General features: G+C 39.1%; 1 protein-coding gene across 1 annotated transcript; it reads left to right on the top strand.

Moving 5' to 3' along the window:
- Positions 1 to 12,975: 12,975 nt before the first annotated feature.
- LOC143609623 (uncharacterized) lies at positions 12,976 to 16,664 on the top strand. The gene is made up of 4 exons (XM_077084331.1): positions 12,976 to 13,183; positions 13,276 to 13,658; positions 14,043 to 15,170; positions 15,903 to 16,664. Exons 1-4 carry the CDS (start codon positions 12,976 to 12,978, stop codon positions 16,662 to 16,664), a joined length of 2,481 nt encoding a protein of 826 aa, XP_076940446.1.
- Positions 16,665 to 21,011: the final 4,347 nt, after the last annotated feature.

The following is a 21,011-nucleotide window of genomic DNA, read 5'->3' as shown; positions in this document are numbered from 1 at the left end:
GTAGGAGCAACTCGAGATGTACCTACTGTGCCTGTGTTGTCGGCTGAGGAGGATGTAGACCTTGATGCTGCATTTGGCGGCCAAGGATTCTTCGACATGGACCGTTTTGATCCACAAGAAGAGGTGCAGGTTTCTGCTTCACAGGTTCGGGAAGTGAATGTTACTAGAGCAGCTACGACGGTGGCTGACTCAGATCTTGATGACGTTATGGATGAGGCGAGAAGGATGTTGGTGAGACGAGAAAGGACGATTGGGAAGAGAAAGAGGACAGTTGATGATACTGAGTCAGAAGAAGAAGAAGAGGATATTCACAAGTTGATTAGACGTTCGAGACGTGAAAGGACAGGTGCAGGTATGGGAGCTGGAGAGACTTCAAGGGTTGTACGTTTCGCTCCATCCGCACTGTCAGGTATGTCGATTGTTCCTACTTCTGTACAGGTTACAAGCGCCGCGGATGTTCCCGTGGTGGCTACGTCAGCTGTCGGCATCCCATCCATCACACTACAGACGAAGACTCTGGAGATTGTGTCGTTACCACCTCCAACGCTTACTCATTCAGAGGTGGTGGCACAATTTGTAGAGTCTACCACCTGCGGTTACGTCCACAACTGCTTCTGATGTCCCGGTTACATTCGAGATCCCTGCTGAGTATACTCAAGACATATCTAACATGAGGTTTGATTTCGATGCAACCCTCTCAGACTCGGAGAGAATAGCTGCACTTGAACGGGTCGTGGCAGAGCAATCGAGGATAAACTTCATCCAGAACCAGGCTATTCAGCGCCTTGTAGCAGAGAATCAACTACAGTCGTCCCTCTTGGTTGAACATGGGCGAATTATAGATGCTATGAAGGAGTTCTTGGCATCTCAGGGGGAGACAGGCTGTAGAGGCGACGAGTTAAGGACGAAGAAGAGAAATGACAGAGACGATGATCCCAATGCACCGAAAGGTGCAGGTGGTGAGTTGCCAAGAACTACTCAAGCTCTTGGGACTTCCACAGCTCAGGGGGAGTCTGCAGGTGCAGTTGGTGGTGATGAGGTGGTGATGGTTGATGATGAAGATAATGTGATTGATGCTTTGAAAGAATTAGATGATGATATGCTAGAGGATGATGTGATGTTTGATGATGATGTGCTGCCTATTGAGGAGATTGAGAAGATTGGAGCACAGATTGTGATTGAAGATGAGATTGAAGAAGGTGAAATAATTGAAGAAAATGTTGAACACGAGATCCCAGATGTTGAGAAAGCAGATATGGGTACTGAGATGGAAAATGATGAGACTGAGTGGGAGGAGCAGCCTAGGTGGAAGGAAGGCTGTGCTCATTGGTTTATTAAAACTAAGAAGCCTGCTGTTCCAACCATGTTCAAGAAGAGTTATAATATCAAAGGCTATGCTGAGTCGAAGAAAGGAATTATTTGTTGGCTATATGATGAACAGATAAAGTTGTTTGTGGTGAAACGTTTTGATGGGATTCAGTATTTTAAAAGAACGTTGAGATCTCTCAATACATTGCCGGAATGTGAGGTGAAGGATTTGGCTAGATTGGGGCTGATCAATAGAAGCGACGACAACATGGCAAGGGTTATTGGGAAGATCGTGTGGAAAGAAAGCATAAAAGAGAAGAAGTTTGAGTTATTAAAGCCACAGAAGGGAAAGCTAGTGGAAGATAAAGAAAGGGGAATGAGAGCAGATGGCAAGCCATGGATGGTAATGAAGTACAAACCGATTCGATGCATTAAGGAGGTTCCAATGAAGATTATGCCTCAAGATGTGTTGAAGAATCTTAAATGGTGGTATGTTGATTGCCAGACTGCTGAAGCCGTGATGGAAGACGAAGACGAACAAGAAGTGCTGAGGGTGTATGATCCGATGCATCTTGTTAACTTATCGAAAGCTGATCTGCAAGTGTTGAATGAAAAGAAGATATTCTATATTCCTGCTTGGAAAGACGAAGCGAGGAAGTATCAGCGAGTAGTCACAGTATGTGTTAGAGAAGGAGTGCATGCGTGAAGATTACGAGACAAGTGCTTAAAGATCAAGATATGAAGCTACTGCCAAGGGGGAGTCTGTTGGTGCATAAATGTCAGTAGTTCATAGTCTAGTGTCTGTAATCGAGTCTGTAATGTTATTTATGTTTTTGTTTAAGCGAAGTTGTTAACAAGTTCGCCTAGGCGAACTTGTTGAACAAGCGAAGTTATGGACAACTTCGCCTGAACATATCAGGCGAAGTTGTCGTGTATTTATATATAGGTTACGGCTTGTTTTGTGGGGGTTAAGAAGTTAGTCGTTTGAGTCGATCGAGTTGACGAGAGTCTGTATCAGTGATTCATATCACGTGAGTTCGGTTATTAATATATAACGTGTTTCGGTTTATTCGTGTGTGTTTGTTTGATTTGCTTTCTACGCTCGTAACGATCTACGCAGGGATTCCGCACCTGAGTAGACCGAGATATCTCGTGTGATCCGTCCAGGGAACCTACATAAAATGAATATAGACTCTACAAAAAGACTCCTAAATAAAACTAACAATTAAATTAAACTATATTAACCTAACTCTTATGACTCAAAAACAAACAAAATACAAATAGCACGTATGTATCAAGCAAGTCTAATCAAAGCTAATGAACGCAATCGCCAAGAGTCCCCGGTAACGGCGTCAAAAACTTGATGTGCTAAAAGTAGTCTAATAATTATTAACTAAATTACGCTAATCTAGACACTAAGTAATACTCTAGACTCTCTAAAACTCGACTAAACTACTAATAGGCAAGTGAACTGATCGACTCTTGTAAAGCTAAATAAGTCCGGATATCGAACCACGAGACTCTTTAAACTACGTTTATTAGCTAATTAGACACAACTACAGACACGACTTATTTATTTATATTTGTTTAATGGGGTTTTTAATTAAAATACTAATTTAAAATTATTATTAAAAACTAATTTAAGAAACAAGTAAACTAAACGAAAGCACAAGTTTGTTGATTAAATCAGATGATGATGAGAAAACTACATAGGCTAGAATCCCCTAAATTTCGTTGTTAATTAACCGGGAAAATATTTAGTTATAGACCGGGATCGTAAAATAGACACTTAAAAGAAAACCCGAACAGGACCCTTGACCCTTCTCAAGAAGACACCTATGGGTTTTATTTTTCTTACTGATGAATTGATGTTAAACTTATTTTTTTCTTAATTAGTATAGATTCACAAGATATGCTATTATGTATATTATTAAAGTTAATTTTTTTGTTTTATTTTTTTAACCACCCGTGTATCACACAGTCTCTATCCTAGTTCAATTCCTAGTTTAATAATAAAATAGGTAAAATCAGTACGCAAGTATCCGAATACATGGTGGGATTTTCTGGACCAATTTGGGCCTGATGTAGGCATCCCTACACTTTCATTAAAGAGGCTATTTCCACTACTCAAAATTGTGTTCCTCGTTACAATTAGGCTTGCCTCTTACAAGAATAATTTAAAACGTAGTATCATTTTCATAGATTTTGTTCTTAAGTATGAGAAACTACACCCTTAGTGTAAGGTCCTGATCCCGGTAGCCTTACATTCGGTGTTGGATTTACTCATAAACTCAGTTTGTTACAGCAGAAGTCTATACAAATCGCAGTGGACATTTAAAACATTTATAAAACAACTTCTTTCTCTATCTAGTCTTCAATATGGATAGCCTCGTATGCGCCCCAAGCCTGCTACGTCATCAATAATACATGCATGCATACTAAAAGTAAGATACACGCTGAGTGAGTTCTAACATTCTTTTTTTTCATAAAATTTTGAATTATAATTAACTCACATTCTTTATTCATGCGCAATGTAACACTCGTCTATAACTAGTCTCATACGTACTTGCTCATAATCAAACATTCTATTCTTACTCGTAATCAACCTATATCAAACTAAAATGGATTTACCATCCTAACTTGTTGCGTGTGCATGAGGCCCGAAGGCTCTACGCATGAACATGCAATCATTCATTCCCATTAATATCCATATTATTATTCTATGCGTGTATTTGATAGGACTTGTCCCCTACCTTCTTTCTGTTCTATCCATTGACTTTTACCCATACAATTAGTATCCATAGCTGGACCATACATTTACACAACATATATCTATGCATTTAAAATTATCATGCCATGCAATCGTACTACATGTTCACACATAATTAATAGCTACTGTACTTAGTATCCATAACTGGACCACCTATTCATTGTATCCATAACTGGACCAGCCATTCATTGTATCCATAACTGGACCACCTATTCATTGTATCCATAACTGGACCAGCTATTCATTGTATCCATAACTGGACCACCTATTCATTGTATCCATAACTAGACCACCTATTCATTGTATCCGTAACTAGACCACATTACTATCACAACACGTGCCCGAACACAGTATAGGCTTTTAGTCCTTTATTGTGTTCGTGCATGTGCTTTTCCGTCCATACACTCTACACAAGTATTAGTAGGGCTTGCTCCCTAACTCTTTCAATTCTATCAGCTATCATTCAAACATTCAAATATATATTAGCAAATTAATATATAAACACGTTCTTACAAGATATACTTCTTTAACTAAAGTTACACATGTCTATTCTTTCACATACGAGTATGCATACAGCCCCAAAAACGTTTTAAAGGAAAAAAGGGGCTAGAACTCACCTGGAGACGATTCCTTTTTTTGAATTAATAGTAATTCCTTTCTTCAACTGAGCACGACTAACTGTTAATAATACACACATATTAATTTCCTTTATTTGTTTATTAATCATTCTCTTAAGTTAACTTTTAAGTTAACCAAACTGGCATGTGGCCTTCTTAAACCAATCTTAATAATTTAGTATACTTTAACCTTATTTTACTCGCGAACCGACTTCATTAGTTTGCATTCTTAAGGATCTCTTATTATTATTTTATAATTATATTTATATATGTATTGTTATGCTTATTCCTTTATTATTGATTCACATCCTTAACGCGTTTAAGGGTTAACATTTCCTTAAACGAGTTCGGCTTCATTCCGGGTTCACATTTGACTCATGCTCGGTTAGGTTCTTATTCGTTCCTTATAAGCTAACCTTATTTATTATCTCCTTTCTTTATTTGAGGCGGGTTACGGGTCTCGGGTTCGGGTTTGTCCAAGTCCTCATCTCCATATATAATATCTTTACTATTTTTGTTACTATTATTATTATTATTATTCTTTAAATTTATTATTATTATTATTATTATTATAATAATAATAACACCCCCCAACCCTAATCACTTTAAACATGACCTGCATACCCCCCTCCCTTCTTCCTTCTCAATCATCTTCTTCTTCCCTCATACCCATCGCCTCACCGCCGCCGCCGCCACACCTTCCGGCCATAATATCGACGGAACAGGGGCACAGGAGGCTGAGTTGAGCACCACCCTCATCCTTTTAATTCACCTTATTCACTTTTCTTACTTACTCACGGCACTACACCGCTGTCTCCCCCACTGCCTCCAGCCACCACAGAAGTCACATCATCTCGCACCATTCCATTCGTGTCGGGATTCGCACGAGTTCATTCGCATACCCGGATTTCGCACGGGTTCATTCGCATACCCGGATTTCGCACGGGATGCGAACTTAATCCATTCGCTTTAAGGTTTTCACATCTGAATGATTCGCATGTCACGCGAATGATGTGTTTGAGTCGCATCAGAGCACGTGCGACTGGATCCGGTTATGTCGCAAAGGTTCAGTGGGGTTTGGATCTGGTTTCATTAAGGTTCCGTTGTTTGAAGTTTGGGTCCATCTCGGGTCCTGTTTATATTTTTCCATTCACCGGAGACCCTCCCTTGTCGGAACTTAGATCCCGTTTCAAGTTGGGTTTTCACTTCAGTTTCTGTTTATGCCACACATGTATCTGTTTGTTCATATTTGTATGCACATGTGTATATTTATATATATCTATATCCTGTTCGTTTAAACAGGATTTCGTTTTTAATCGGTGCTTGTTTAAGATGGCTTGATTCAGGTTCGATTACGGTTTGTCTTAGGTTGATTGGTCCTTGTTTAAGATGGCTTGATTCAGGTTCGATTACGGTTTGTCTTAGGTTGATTGGTCCGTGGATGGTCCATTTAAGGTTCATGAGAGCCGTTTGAGCTCGGTTTATAGGCTCGTTTGTTATTAATCGTAACAAAAGAGAATGAAATGAAAATGAATGCTTATAATGTTTACCTTACGGATTTGATTAAATCTCGACTAATTAAACCTTTAAACGAATCTTCTAAAATCTAGGATTGAATGAAAATGATGATGGAATGATGAGGATAAGGATGGAAATTAGGGTTTAGGGGTTTAAATAGGCAAGCCCAAAGGCTTTTAGGCCCATAACCACTCTCAAGTCCATTAACCTTTCTTTAAATATTTCATTAGTCTAAATGGCGTCTCACGACACAATAACTAAAATAAATTGTATTACTATCGGGATGAGGATGTTACACTTAGATCTTACAGTTTGCTCACAGGCAACAAAGTTGGTCCTTTTTCACTAAGTCGTGTCAACAAAAACGCAACACCCTTCCTCTAACAATCCTAATCTCACCCGAAACCTACCTTGTTCGCCCCATTGATCAGTCAAAGCTATTCCAATTCCATTTTGGTAAAGAGTATATAGGTTATTTTTTAAAAGTAAGTTTTGTTAAGTTTGAATGGATACTGAATACCAAATATGTATGTAACTAGTTTTTCTACCTGACGCGTTGCGTCGGACAACTGGCACAACCCCAGCGTTGAAATATGGGCATTGGTAAAACCCGAGCGTTACGACGATTAGTCGACACGAATTTGATCAGTATCGGCTGCGTTTGTTACGATATGTTGATCAGTTCTTCACGTATGTAATAGAAAACATGAATGTTATGATAAACCTATAACTAAAACATACCTGTTATAGCAGAGAGAGTAGCCACGGCTGATGAGAATGATCCAGACAACATAATTGTCAGCTTGGTCGCGTTCCCCTTTAAGATGTATATTAGTGATGGGGATTAGGGTTCTTGAGAAACCGAAAATATGGAGAGAAAAGGGGTCACGAATTTATTATGTGAGGTTTAAGTTTTTCTTATAATGTTTTAAGTTTCTCCATATATTTATACACACCCAAGGGGAAACTCTTGATTAGCAAGAAAGGGTAATATGGTCCATCAACAATTACTTAGCTAATATAATAATAAGGTATAATTTAATTATTTTGATCTATTATTATATAAATGATAATGATGGCCATATATAAATATACATATCCATATATTTATTCTTACATTCTCACACTTGGCAGAATAATCATTTATTATGAGCATTAGATTAGTCTGCAGACTTGAACACTCACTTTAGCTTTAAAGTCAAACTGGAGCAGAGAAATACAGTCATTGAATTGAACATCAGCTCAAGACCCCCATTAATCATACTGCAGTACTTATTTAAAATCTAAGTAGTTATGATCAAAATTTTCAAGTAAGCCCTTCAAAATATTTTATTTGTATACTAATTTGTCTATATGTCATTATGCATGCAGAACATATTAAGAGACATATAAAATCAAAACTGATGAGGAAAATTAATAATTAGTCAATTAAAATTAGTCATTCATATAACGATATATTATTCGATATGAGCGCTTTCATAAGACTTATGGGTAATGGACCTTTAGTTATAGGATCCTTAAGCATATCATGAATGTATTCGATATGAGAATTTAGTTTCCTCAATTCGTTCGTAAACGAATAATTTATTTCATATCAAAATTTAACGCAACACCTCTCGACCTATTACTATTTGAGAAAACATGGTAGCTGACTTTATCACAATAAGTCTTCAATATATACTTTATATGGAGTTAATAAACTTATGAGTCTAATGATAAATTTTCAATAGCATTTATTGACAATTGCGTTGAGATTTAATCAACATATTATGTCGCTAAAATTTAGATTGTTGTTATCAGTTCATTATGATTCCTCCATGAGATAGATTACCTTTTGACATAAGAATATATCCCGAAAATTACATTTTCTTATTTTTTGAATATGACGAAGTTTAGAGTAATCAACCGGTTTGAATTCTCACTTATCCTTTTAAATTATAGCCCCTCGTTTCCTTTTAAGAGATTTCAATATTCTTTTAGATGTTTCGCATTAATCTAGACATATCTAGTGTATTGCAATTTGAGTAATATCTGAACGAGTATAGACTTGTACCTACATAAGGCTACTACTTAATGAAGCACAAGGAAATAATCTCAATGATCCTATTATCCTCTGAAGGAGAGCATTATTGTGTGTTACATGTATAAAGACCCTTTTAAGTTAATACTTATAGAACAAAACTAATGTCTCTTCAGGTCTATCTCAGTATGTTATAATATCTATCACGTAAGGGATATCTCTTATGATCTATTGTCACACCCTGCCTTCGGGCCAAGGCGTGTGACTCACAGCTGGTACCGTTTCTGTCAGTTTATCAAAGTTTGCAGCGGAAAATGTTATTTTAAAATATTTACTTTCATAACATAGGGAATTAAATACCCTTGATTGTTTTACAAAATTACTTATTTAAAAAAAAACAAGTTTTACATAGGCATCATTACAAAATTAGCTGAGTCACCAACTGTATACTATGCCTAGCGTTCTTCTATCTCCACTGGCATATCCATCACTATTCCTTATTCCTGGTTACCTGAAAACAATTTCAAAATACGTCAGCTATATGCTGGTGAACACGTTGACTCAAAAATGTTTTCACAATTCGTTAAGACACAACACCAATAGCGTTCAACGACTCAGTGGGTCTCAATCCCATCTCATCGGAACTAAATATACGCACAAACCACATAATCGGACCTCACTCGCCCTAGAGACAGTCACTTGCCTCATGGTTAGTATGTCTGTAGTGTGCCCACTACAGTACATATATGTAAGGATCCAGGCACATGTGTATTTTAGCCTGAGTGTTTAGTACTACCTTATATCAAAACGTTTTAGAGGATTTGAATCAACCCTCATGTAAATATTTTCATAACTCTTTACATATGGATAGCAGTCCATAGTTTATAAGAGTAATAATCTTTCCAAAAAGACAGTACATAGACGTATTCACGTCATAAAACATTTCATACTATAAAAAGGTTTGGACGTATTCACCTTTTGTTGATTTCAAGATTTCTCACCAACAGATGTCTGATCTTTATCTTGGACCTATAGTACGAGAGTAGCATTATATAAATAACTAGATCTACAATCTAGCTACTGACCTTAAGTCTATTTCCATAACCTTTACCTTGATATTCATTTCATTTTATAAAACATATATATATACTACGTTTCTTTATCATGAAGAAACGTATATATATCCCATTCCTTTATTCATAAGAAATATCTTTATTATAAAGAATAATATTTTATTCATAATCTTATCTTATGAAAGCTATATTTCACTTAATATCTGATCAAGGTATAGACTATACCCTCGACTAGGGTCTAAGCCATATATAATAAAATAATCGGGCAGAACCCCAACCTTGTATGGCTTGTCTACGAAATGATTAAACTTTGGGTGGGTAGCACTTCTACTTGTACGTACTTCTAGACAACTAACGCATCGGAATTGTTGGGGTAATGGCACGAAAATCGAGGTAAAGTGTGGGTGATGTGATGGAGACTTCATCCCCATGGCTGCCTATTTATAGCCTGAATTTGTGCATCTTCGCGTATCGCGAAGGTGCACTAGCTTAGGTGAGTCATCGCGTAGGCTGCCACGTGTCGCCATGTGTCACTTCGGCCTACCACGTGTCCCATGATTTGTCCTGCATCATCACGTATCGCGAAGATGCAACTAAGATTCTTCGCGTATCGCGAAGATGCAAAATTTCCAATCTGTTCATTTTTAGTCCCTGATCTTTTGGTAACTTGCCATATCTTGATTTCGTCTCACCATCCAAAAATACAAAGGCGGCTCGCGGCGATGCAAGCGTGCGAAGTGCAAAGTGCGCCATCAAAACGCCACATTACGCCCATCCTCCGAGTCCGTGTCCGTGCACGTGCGCGTCGGGTGCTTCGCACCCTCCGTTAGGACTAGTGAGAGTGGTTAGCCATACAAGAACATTACCATGAAATGTTCTCTCCTTATAAAGTGCTTTATTTTCTTTACCACTTTCCATGTGGGATGGAATTTCCATACCTATTTCCTTAGCATAAAAATGCCTTCATTTCTTTATCTTATTTTCCCATTACTTATTTCATAAATACTTTTGGTCCTTTGACGGGTGGATTGTATAACCACCCTTAAGTGTAGTATTTCTCGTTAAAACGTATGCGTTCATGTTTAATTTCACGAATTTGGATTACTACACTATGTCGTGTGTTTGTAGGTACAAGTGCTAAAAATGGCGATTCAAGTGAACTATGATGGAGAGGAGCAAAGGACTCGAGAGTTGGCGATGGCAGTCAACAAGTCAAAGAAGATCAAGTGTGTTGGAGCTGAGGCTACCGTAGCTTATGGTAGCCACCGTAACCTACGGTAGGGTTCCACCGTAGCTTCCTATCGTAAACAGTTAGAACCTACCGTAGTGGTTTTCAAAGCCACCGTAAGCTACGGTGGCCACCGTAGCTTATGGTGGGGCCTGCACGCTGGTGACGGTTACAACTCCAATTTGATGTTATAATGGGCTTTTGAGATCCTTTTCAGGATATTCCGATCTAGACATTTGTGTGGGGTGATTTTGGTGCCTTGAAACAATATTTTGGGTGATTTTAATTGAATATTAACACTATAATCTTTGATTGCTTTTGGATTAAAGATTGAATCAATGATGTCAATCATGTGTGGCTAAACCCTTTGGTGTTTCTCTTGGATGTAAGGTTATTCACGATACACTTATGTTTATTGTTCTTGAATTGGATTGGTTATCTAATTGTTGATGTTAAACCTAGTTTCGTTCTATACGTTCTTGGTGTCATTGACAATTGAGATTTAGTAGAAGGAATTAGGGTTAAGAACATATTGATTGATTAACAAGTAACAACCTCGCGTTCTAGTAATCTGAGTACTTAGTTCTTGATTAATCACAAATAATCACATTTACAAAAAATCAAGATATTATGATTTATCCATTGAACCTTATCAAGAGTGTTGCGTGATAACCCGAATTCCAAGAGAAATACTTGTTCGATCAATTGTTTACAACTTCCGTATTAGCTAATTTAGTTCTTAAAATCTAATAAAAAAACCAACTTGAAAATTACTTCATGTCATTTACATTTATATTAGTTTAATTTTAAGCTACTCAGTAACGCATATTCCACAAACTCTTCGTGTTCGACACCCATTTACCACTATCTAATTAGTTGTATTTGGTTTATTTTTACGCGAGTCTTCGACCTCGTGTCAAATTTTGGTGCCGTTGCCGGGGAGTAGTGCAAAACGTGTGTTAATTTTGTAGTTTTTGTTTAAATTGTTATTGTCAGTTTTACGCGGGTTGTGCTAGTGTGCAGGTACTTACAGGTATATGCATACAAGACGCTCTCGGTCTTCATCACCGTTAGCGTTTGATCCTGAAATCGAGAGAACCTTTAGTCAGAACCGGATTCTATAGAGGGAAAACAAGGTTATTGGGTCTCCAAGCACAAATAGTCGAGAAACTGACACTACAATCATGGCTTCAGAACAAACCTTACCGCAGATGCCACCACCCATTAATTCACTAAACCCACCATCTAATGTACCCATTACCACCACCAATTCCACAAGTGAACCTACTTCAGCTGCGTTTAGCTTTCAGCCACCAGCTGACCTCCCACCCTTGACAAATGTCATGCCTATTCAAGGACAATCATCAAACTCACCACAACAATCATCCTTCCAATCTCAACGAAATCCACCTTATCAACAACCATACACGTTTACCCAAGACCCACCCATAATCCATACTTCACCGGGTCAAAGATTGGGCCCGCATTTGTTTGGTGGGCCACGGTATGGTGATGGCAATGAAGGGTATGAAGAGTACGAAGAAGGATATGCAAGTGGGGTTGATGGGAATCAGTTGAGGATTCAAAGGCAGTTTGGGTATGGATCCAACTTTCAACCGCAACAACAAGTGCAGTAATGGGGTGGACCACATGTCAATCAAATACAACAACCACAACCATTGCAACAAGTTCCACAACAACCGCATTATCAATAACCTCAATTCCAACAACCAAATCCCTAACCACAAGTTCAACAGAATATGCAACAAAGGCCTGTTTACTGACAAATGGGTCAACCAAGAGTACCATTGGGGGTACCAAGAAGACATGCAAGGGAAATTGTTAGGGGAATAGAGGCTCATTTTCGACCAATTATCACCAATAACCCATCTCCGGTGGTTATTCCTCAAAACCACCAAGGAAGAACATTTGAAGTGAGAACCAATGCGCTCCAAAGTTTACCGAAGTATAAGGGTTTAGCAACGGAAGAACCCTATTTTCATTTGGAGGCATATGACTCTATTTGCAACACGATTGGGGGTCAAGGTTCCTCACCGGATGAGGTGAAATTGGTTTTGTTTCAATTTTCGTTGGAGGATAAGGCGAAAAGATGGTTCTACACATTACCATCCGCATCAATTTACACTTGGGCCAAAATGCAACAAAGGTTTTTGGAAGAATTTTATACGGCCCAAAAGACTAATGATGCGAGACGAAGTTTGAGGTCTTTCCAACAACAATCGGGTGAAATGTTTCATAAAGCATTCGAAAGGTTCACCATGATGATCAAGAATTGTCCACACCATGGTATAGCTCTTTGAGAGTTGTTAAATGCTTTTCATGAGGGGTTGAATGAACAAGATGAGAGGGATTTAATGTCAATCACAAATGGTACATTTGGTACCAATTATGAACAAGATGATTGGGCATTCTTGGAGCAGATGTCGGTCACTTCAAAGAGAAAAGCTCAAACTGCAAGAAGAGCGAGACCGGCAATTGGAAGACCGCAAGTTCATGACGTGGAAGATGTGAGGGTACAAACTACTAATCAAAGAATTGATGTTTGTACCAATTATAATGAGTTGGGTCATGGGGCTGATGTGTGTACGGTAGGGCAAGCACAAGTCGAAGAGGTGAATGCACTTCAAGGTCAAGGGGGTGGTAATCGGAATTTCAACATGAACTCAAAACTTACCACCCCGGGTTGAGAAATCATCCAAATTTCCGTTATGGAAATCAAGCAACTCAACTCAATCCGAATTTCCAAGGGACTTCTCAAACCACCTTTATCCCCCGTCAACAATACTTCAATCAAGGAAATCAAGGTCAATTTCAAGTAACGGGTGGTAATCAAAGTGGGTCTTCGGGTCAAGGTTCATCAAGTGGGAATGAAGTGATGGACATGTCAAAGTCGATGCAGCAAGAGATGCAAAAGAGGAATCAGTTGGATGAAGCTCGTGTACAAAAGGATGAAATTCGTGACAAGGCCATTCAATCATTAACAACTCAAATGGGCCAACTTGCAAGTAAAGTATCCAATTTGAAGAAGAACAAAGGTCAACTCCCGAGTGACACCAAGGTGAACCCTACTCACACTACTTCTCGCAATGTGCCGATTAATCAGGTAAGTGTTTTAAGAAGTGGTAAGGAGTATAAAATCAATACTACACCGGAATTAGTTGAAGGTGTGGTAGAGGATGTGACGGGAGTAGAAAGTGAAGATGAACAATCTTCACCCATTCAACCCCCTAAGCCATCCACGTTTTCAAGCAAAGAGTCGGATCAAAATGAACTTTTAAATGATAAAAGTAAGGAAGTGGGAGAGGTTCCAATTCCATTTCCTTCAACTTTGATCGATCCGGGTAAGAAAAACGTGATTTTAAAACGGGGTCCTCAAAAGGAGGAGATGTGGGAGGTATTTAAACAGGTTAAAGTTAATCTTCCTTTACTTGAGGCAATAAAACAAGTACTCGCATATGCAAAATTTTTAAAAGAATTGTGTACTCAGACTAGACAACAAAAGGTTCCTAAACGGGTTGATTTAACTGAACGAGTGAGTGAAATTCTAAAGGGTAATCTTCCACCTAATCTTCAAGACCCGGGAGCGCCCTTGATTAACATTCAAGTGGGTGACTTTCAAATGTCACGGGCACTATTGGATTTTGGACCGGGTGTGAGTATCCTACCGGGGGGTTTGTATGACCAATACGATTTTGGTCCACTTAAACGAGTTGAGACCACAGTTGTATTGGCTAATTTGTCTCACAAACTTCCTCGCGGGATTGTGCGGGATGTTATTGTTAAAGTAGAGGAATTTTATTATCCTGTTGACTTTTTGGTTCTGGATTACTCGTCGGTTGACCCAACACAACAACAAAACGTTAATTTGGGTCGACCATTTTTAAATACTGCTCATGCTATTATTGACTGCCGGTTTGGTACAGTTGACATGGCCTTTGGAAATATAAAAATGCGTTTAAATGTGTTTACTAATGTTGCTTATTCATTGGCTAGTAAAGAATGTTTTATGACAGATATCATAGATGGGTGTGTACCACACGAGTATGAGGAAGGTATGTTGGATGTTTGTGTTTGTGATGATTCTAAACAGGTTCACATTTGTGCATTGGAGTTAGAGGAAAAGAAACAAGAGGTATTGGCATTGCAAGATGGAAGACCACCATGGACTCATCAGGTTGAGAGTTTACCAACAGAGATCAATTCTGATACCAAACCTTCGTTGATTTGTCCTCCCAAGGTAGAATGGAAAGAATTGCCAAGTCATCTCAAGTATGTGTTCTTGGGAGAAGGTGAGACGTTGCCGGTTATCATTGCCTCTAACTTGAATGAGGCTCAAGAAGAGGGATTGTTGGATGTTTTGAAGGCTCACAAAGCGGCGATTGGGCGGACTATAGCCGATTTGAAGGGTATTAGTCCATCTATAGTCATGCACAAAATCATCACCACGGATGATGCAAAGCCTACTCGGGAAACTCAAAAAAGGTTGAATCCTAATTTGCGAGAGGTGGTGAAAAAGGAAGTTATCAAAAGGTTGGATGCGGGAATCATCTATCCCATTTCAGACAGTGCATGGGTAAGTTCAACACAGGTAGTCCCAAAGAAAGCCGGCATTCAGGTAATTAAAGATGAAAGTGGTGAACAAATCGCCACCCGACCAGTAACCGGGTGGCGAGTGTGCATTGATTATAGGAACTTAAATGCGGCTACTTCAAAAGACCATTTTCCATTACCTGTTATTGACCAAATTATTGAAAAGTTTTTGGGTTCTATTGTTTTTTGGATGGGTACTCGGGATATAATCAAATTGCAATCCATCTTGACGAGCAACACAAAACCACATTCACATATCCATATGGCACTTTTGCCTTTAGGCGAATGCCATTTGGATTGTGTAATGCCCCGACCACGTTCCAACGATGTATGATGAGTATTTTTTCGGACATGGTTGGGGATTCACTTGAGGTATTTATGGATGACTTTTCCATTTTTGGGTCAACTTTTGAAAGATGTCTTGATGAATTGGAAAAAGTTTTAAAACGTTGCATCGAGACTAATTTGGTTTTAAGTTGGAAGAAAAGTCATTTTCATGGTACAAGAGGGTATTGTGTTGGGGCATGTAGTTTCAAGTCGGGGAATGGTGATGGATAAAGCAAAAATTAAGGTTATTTCTTCGTTACCACCACCGAAAAATGTAAAAGGGGTAAGGTCGTTTTTGGGGCATGCCGGGTTTTACCGGCGATTTATTAAAGGTTTTAGTGTGATTACTAAACCTGTATGCAATTTGTTTCTAAAAGATGTTGCATTTGATTTTACTAATGACTGCTTGCAAGCATTTGATGTTTGGAAGGAAAAATTCGTGCAAGCATCGATTTTGCAACCGCCGGATTGGACGAAGCCTTTTGAGATTATGTGTGATCCAAGTGATACCACGATTGGAGCAGTTTTGGGTCAAAGAATTAATAAGAATCCGGTGGTGATTTACTATGCAAGCAAAACGTTATCCGAGGCACAATTGAATTACACCACTACTGAAAAAGAATTACTCGCGGTGGTGTACGCCTTGGATAAGTTTCGGTCATACATATGGGGAAGTAAGGTTGTGGTCTATTCGGATCATGGTGCGGTTCGTTACCTCATGGAGAAGAAAGATGCAAAACCCTATTTGATTCGTTGGGTCTTATTGTTACAAGAGTTCGATTTGGAGATCCGAGATAAGAAGGGGTGTGAAAATGTGGTGGCGGATCACTTATCGAGGATTCCTTTGGAAGGTGTGGATGATTCACATGAAATCAATGAGAAATTTGTGGATGAACAATTGTTAGCCGTTTCCACTACACCATGGTATGCGCATTTTGTCAATTATCTGGCCAAGGGTGAGATACCGAAACATTGGGCCAAGAAAAGGAGACAACAATTTCTCTCCCAAGTCAAGCAATATATTTGGGATGAGCCCGAGTTGTTCAAAATTGGTGCCGATCAAATCATTCGGCGTTGCATTCCCGAATCGGAAGCTAAAGAGATTTTGACACATGCTCATTCGTCCGCTTGTGGTGGTCATTTTAGTGGGCAAAAGACGGGTTATCGGGTTCTTACAAGTGGGTTTTATTGACCCACTATTTTTAAAGATGCAAGTGAATATGCCCGCCATTGTGTTAATTGTCAAAAGATGGGTGGAATTTCAAAACGGGATGAGATGCCGTTACAACCCATATTGGTGGTTGACATTTTCGATGTATGGGGCATGACTTTATGGGCCCGTTTCCAAATTCTTGCGGGTACTTATATATTTGGTGGCGGTGGATTACGTTTCAAAGTGGGTCGAGGCCATAGCAACAAGAACTAATGATAACACCGTGGTATGTAAGTTTGTTCAATCCAATATTTTTGCAAGATTTGGAATTCCGAGAGTGATTATAAGTGATGGGGGAACGCACTTCAAGAATTTCAATTTCGGGAAATTGTTAAAGCAGTATAATGTGAATCATCAAATTGCTACTCCGTATCACCCGCAAACAAGTGGACAAGTTGAAGTGTCCAACCGACAAATTAAAGAAATATTGATGAAAACGGTGCAGGTTGATAGGAAGGATTGGTCGGTGAAGTTGGATGATGCACTATGGGCGTATCGAACCGCTTATAAAACGCCCATAGGAACAACTCCTTACCGGTTGGTTTATGGGAAAGGATGTCATTTGCCTATAGAGTTGGCTCATCGAGCATTGTGGGCTATTAAGAGTGTGAACATGGATTATAATGAAGCCGGTGGGTTGAGAAAGTTGAAGTTGGCGGAATTGGAAGAGATAAGGGATGAAGCATATGAATGTGCATCGGCATACAAAGATAAGTTGAAAAAGGTTCATGATGCCAAGTTGAGGAAGCGGGTTTTTGAAGAAGGGCAAAAGGTTTGGTTATATAATTCACGGCTTAAGCTTTTTCTCGAAAAATTGAAAAGCAAATGGATGGGCCCATACGTGATAACAAGAGTGGGTAAGTTTGGTGATGTGGAAATTGAACATTTGCAAAATCAAGTAAGACAAACTGTGAACGAACACCGACTTAAACCATACTTGGAGGATATTAACATGTGTGAAGTGGACAAGGTGGGCTACCTGTTGCGGTCGCTTGAGGATATAACCAATTAAACGGTCCAGGTTTGTTGTATAATTTAGTTTAGTTTTTGTTCAAATTTGGTCTTCAAAATTACCTTTCTCATTACGAGTTTGTCCAAATCAAGTGTGAGGAAATCTCAGGAATCTCTTGACCGTGTTGAGGACAACTCGGGTTTTTCATGGGGGGTAGGGTAATTTCTAGTTTTTTTTATTTACTTTTTCATGATTTTGTTTGATTTAAAAATAATAATAATAATAATAATAATAATAATAATAATAAGTTTTCCATCAGGTGCCACCGTAGCTTACAGTGTCCACCAAAGGCTACGGTGGACTTGATAATCCCTACGTCGGCTAGCTTCTGTTTACGCTGGGTTTCTCACGCTAGGACCTACCGTAAGCTACGGTAGCCACCGTAGCTTACGGTGGTTGTGATAGGGCGACGGGCTCCTGCAGGTTATTAAAAAAAATTATTTTAATAAAACCGAAAAATCTCCACCCACATCTTTTAATTACCTTCTTCTTCTCCTCATTCATTCATCATCTTCATCCTAATATCCTCTCTACCAAACCCTAATCCCCAATTCATAACTTCTTCAAATCTTAATCAAAATCAACGATTTTCGGGTCTAAATTGACTAGATTTTCGTAAGGAATCACATTCTTTGCTTGGTTTCCATCAATCTTAACTTTTTGGGGTTCAATTTTGGACGTTTTTGGTCCGAAAATTTTGAACAACAAGTGGGTTTTGCAAGTGACTAGTGATTAGAGTTATTTGAGGGTTTAATTCGACTTAAAGGTATGTTTCTCTTCACTCGTTTGCTACAAAACTCATTAGTTAAGATTACATGTTGTACATTGCTTACACTTGCTTGTTAAATGTGAGAAAGTTTGATGTTAGTTTGAAATTGTGCTATTTTTGTGAATATGGTATGGAAAATGATAGTTTGACAAAAGTTGAAAATGGGATATGTTCTATATTTAAACGAAATGCTGTCAAAATTTTGTGAAAAATGGTTTATGACTTTCGTTTATTCACAACCATAGAAACAAGCAAGTGTGGGAATGTATATAGAGATGAATACTAACGTGGTTAATGTTTGTCATTGTTTAGATGGGACGTTCTGCTAAGGATAAAGGAAAAGGGATTGCGGTTTCATCTAGCAACTCTGCTGCCGAACAAACAAAAAAGCGGAGGTTAGAACAACAACAAGAACGGGAAGAAGAGGTGGAGTATGTTAAACCAGATTGGACTCATGGACCACTAACAGGTCATGACTTGAGATGGCAACCAGATTTGTTTCATGAGAAAATGAATACATTGACAAAGAAGTACGACGCATTTATTTGTGAGAAAGTGGTCCCGGAACGTGAGTTTGGTCCGTTCGATGTTTTTGATCGATTCAAGGCATTGGGTTGGGAAGCAGCCCTCAAGTGTTATGATCGAAACGAGAAGTATGTTTTCATCGATGAAATTGAGGAATGGATGGCAACGTTGAGATGTCCTTCGTTTAATAAACCCTCGGGGATGAAGCTTGTTGGAACTGTTAACAACATCGAGGTCACTATGTCATTTGAAACATTGAGGCAAATTGCACGATTTGACAGTAAGCCTCAAAGCAACTACGTATATCCGGATTTGAATGACTTGTATTATCAACCCGACAGGCATCCAACGTGGAGAATTATGTTGGAAGCATTGTTTTTACCCGGCACTTATGACGGGAAGTTATTGAGGAAGAATTTGAAGATTGAGCCAAAGATGTTGCTCATCATTTTTTTACACAATGTCATGCCAAGAAGAAGGGATATGCAAGAAGTTCGGTATCCCGATGTCCCGATTCTATATTCTTTGATGCATGGAGGACCACTTGTTTCATTCCGGTAAATAGTACTTAACAATATTTGGATAAGCCGGAATAATGTGAGTAGGAAGATTATTCCACATTATCGGTTGATTACCGCATTGTTGATGCGGTTTGGTGTTATTGGAGATAATGATATTGGATTTGGGAAGAAACACAAGTCATTCGATGTGACAAAGTTGGGGGTTGGTTGGGAATACCGAGCAAGTGACAGGTACCATATGTTGAAAAGTGAGGGACAGAGATGGAGGGCATTGAAGGTTGATGCGCGACCTTTGCAACCGGGAGAAGAAGATGAAAGTGAGAGTGATGATGAAGAGGGAGAGAGTGGAGAGGATGATTATGATGATGAACCAGGTGAGCGGGTTGCGATGGAAAGTGAAGGAGTAGGTGGTAATTCAAGTGCGCAAGGACGGGGACGGGGAAGTGCCTTACCATTTGATTATTCGAGGCAAACATTCGACCCAAATTGGGCACACCATGGCAGCATGCAGGATGTAATATTCAACACCAATCCAACACACTACTATAATTGGGCCGAGACAACTCAGACATTATTTGATCACCAAAATTTCATGGGCGCGAGCATGGAACGGGCCCAAAAGAAAATGTATGATCACCAAGAAGTGTGGAACCGGACCCACGCTTGTGCTGAGCAAAGAGAAATTAATCATCGGTATGAGGATGACCGTCAAAGGAGAATGCATGAAGCGTGGCATTCTGGTCAACCTGTGGTGGCTGACCCACCGATCGTCGACTACACCACATTGCCACCATACGACGATATGGTGAATTATCCCATGCCGCCATTGCATCATTCCAAATGGGTGAACCCGCATCAAACTCAAGGAGAAGGTCAAGCTGGTGGAGAGGATCAGGGGGCATTTGGTTTCGGTGAATTCACGGACGTGATGACGTCCATCTTTGGACCACCGCAACCACGTTACTATTGAGCTGCGTCGGCAACAAATCGGGTGTCCTCTTGTACATTTTTGTATCATATTTTTCTGTTTATGTTTGGCTCTTGGGAGGTTGGGTGGAGTAATGACAAGTTGGAATTTAAGGGTCGTGCTTGTGGTGGTGTTTTTGTTACCCTAAATACCCTACATTGAGGACAATGTATCTCAAGTGTGGGAAGGAAGGATGAAAATAAAAAATAATAATATAATAAAAAAAATTGAAAAAAAAACACCGAAAAAGTGGTAAGATTGTTGGGGCAAAGTTTTAGTTCCCTGTCATGGTCATAATTCCCCTAAAAATCAAGTTTGCTTAGCTATGTTAAAAGTGTGGTCGAGTAGTAATCTAGGCAAGGTTAGCATGCTTTCGGTTTATCTAATCACATAACATGCCCACAGTCACTGGGGTATTGGGAAAACGAAGAGCGGTGACGGAATGGTTATTCTCCGTTAGAACTTGTGCCACCAATGCACCTCAAGACCTTAGCTTAGCATAAATGTAAAAGTGATTGAGGCACTTAGGTTA

This window comes from Bidens hawaiensis, unplaced genomic scaffold (genome assembly GCF_021521415.1).
Source record: "Bidens hawaiensis isolate Kalapana, Puna unplaced genomic scaffold, B.hawaiensis_p1.1 tig00006688_1, whole genome shotgun sequence".
Lineage (NCBI taxonomy): Eukaryota > Viridiplantae > Streptophyta > Magnoliopsida > Asterales > Asteraceae > Bidens > Bidens hawaiensis.
Note: the sequence above shows the minus strand (reverse complement) of the source record. Positions and strands in the feature narration are given on the sequence as shown.

Bases quoted from the DNA above. Each gene is read 5' to 3' on its own strand.
- LOC143609623 (XM_077084331.1), top strand. From the start codon at position 12,976: ATGTCGGTCACTTCAAAGAGAAAAGCTCAAACTGCAAGAAGAGCGAGA. The intron at 13,659-14,042 runs GTAAGTGTTTTA...TTGTGTACTCAG, and splicing joins GCAATGTGCCGATTAATCAG to ACTAGACAACAAAAGGTTCC. The intron at 15,171-15,902 runs GTAATTAAAGAT...GATGTTTGGAAG, and splicing joins CAAAGAAAGCCGGCATTCAG to GAAAAATTCGTGCAAGCATC.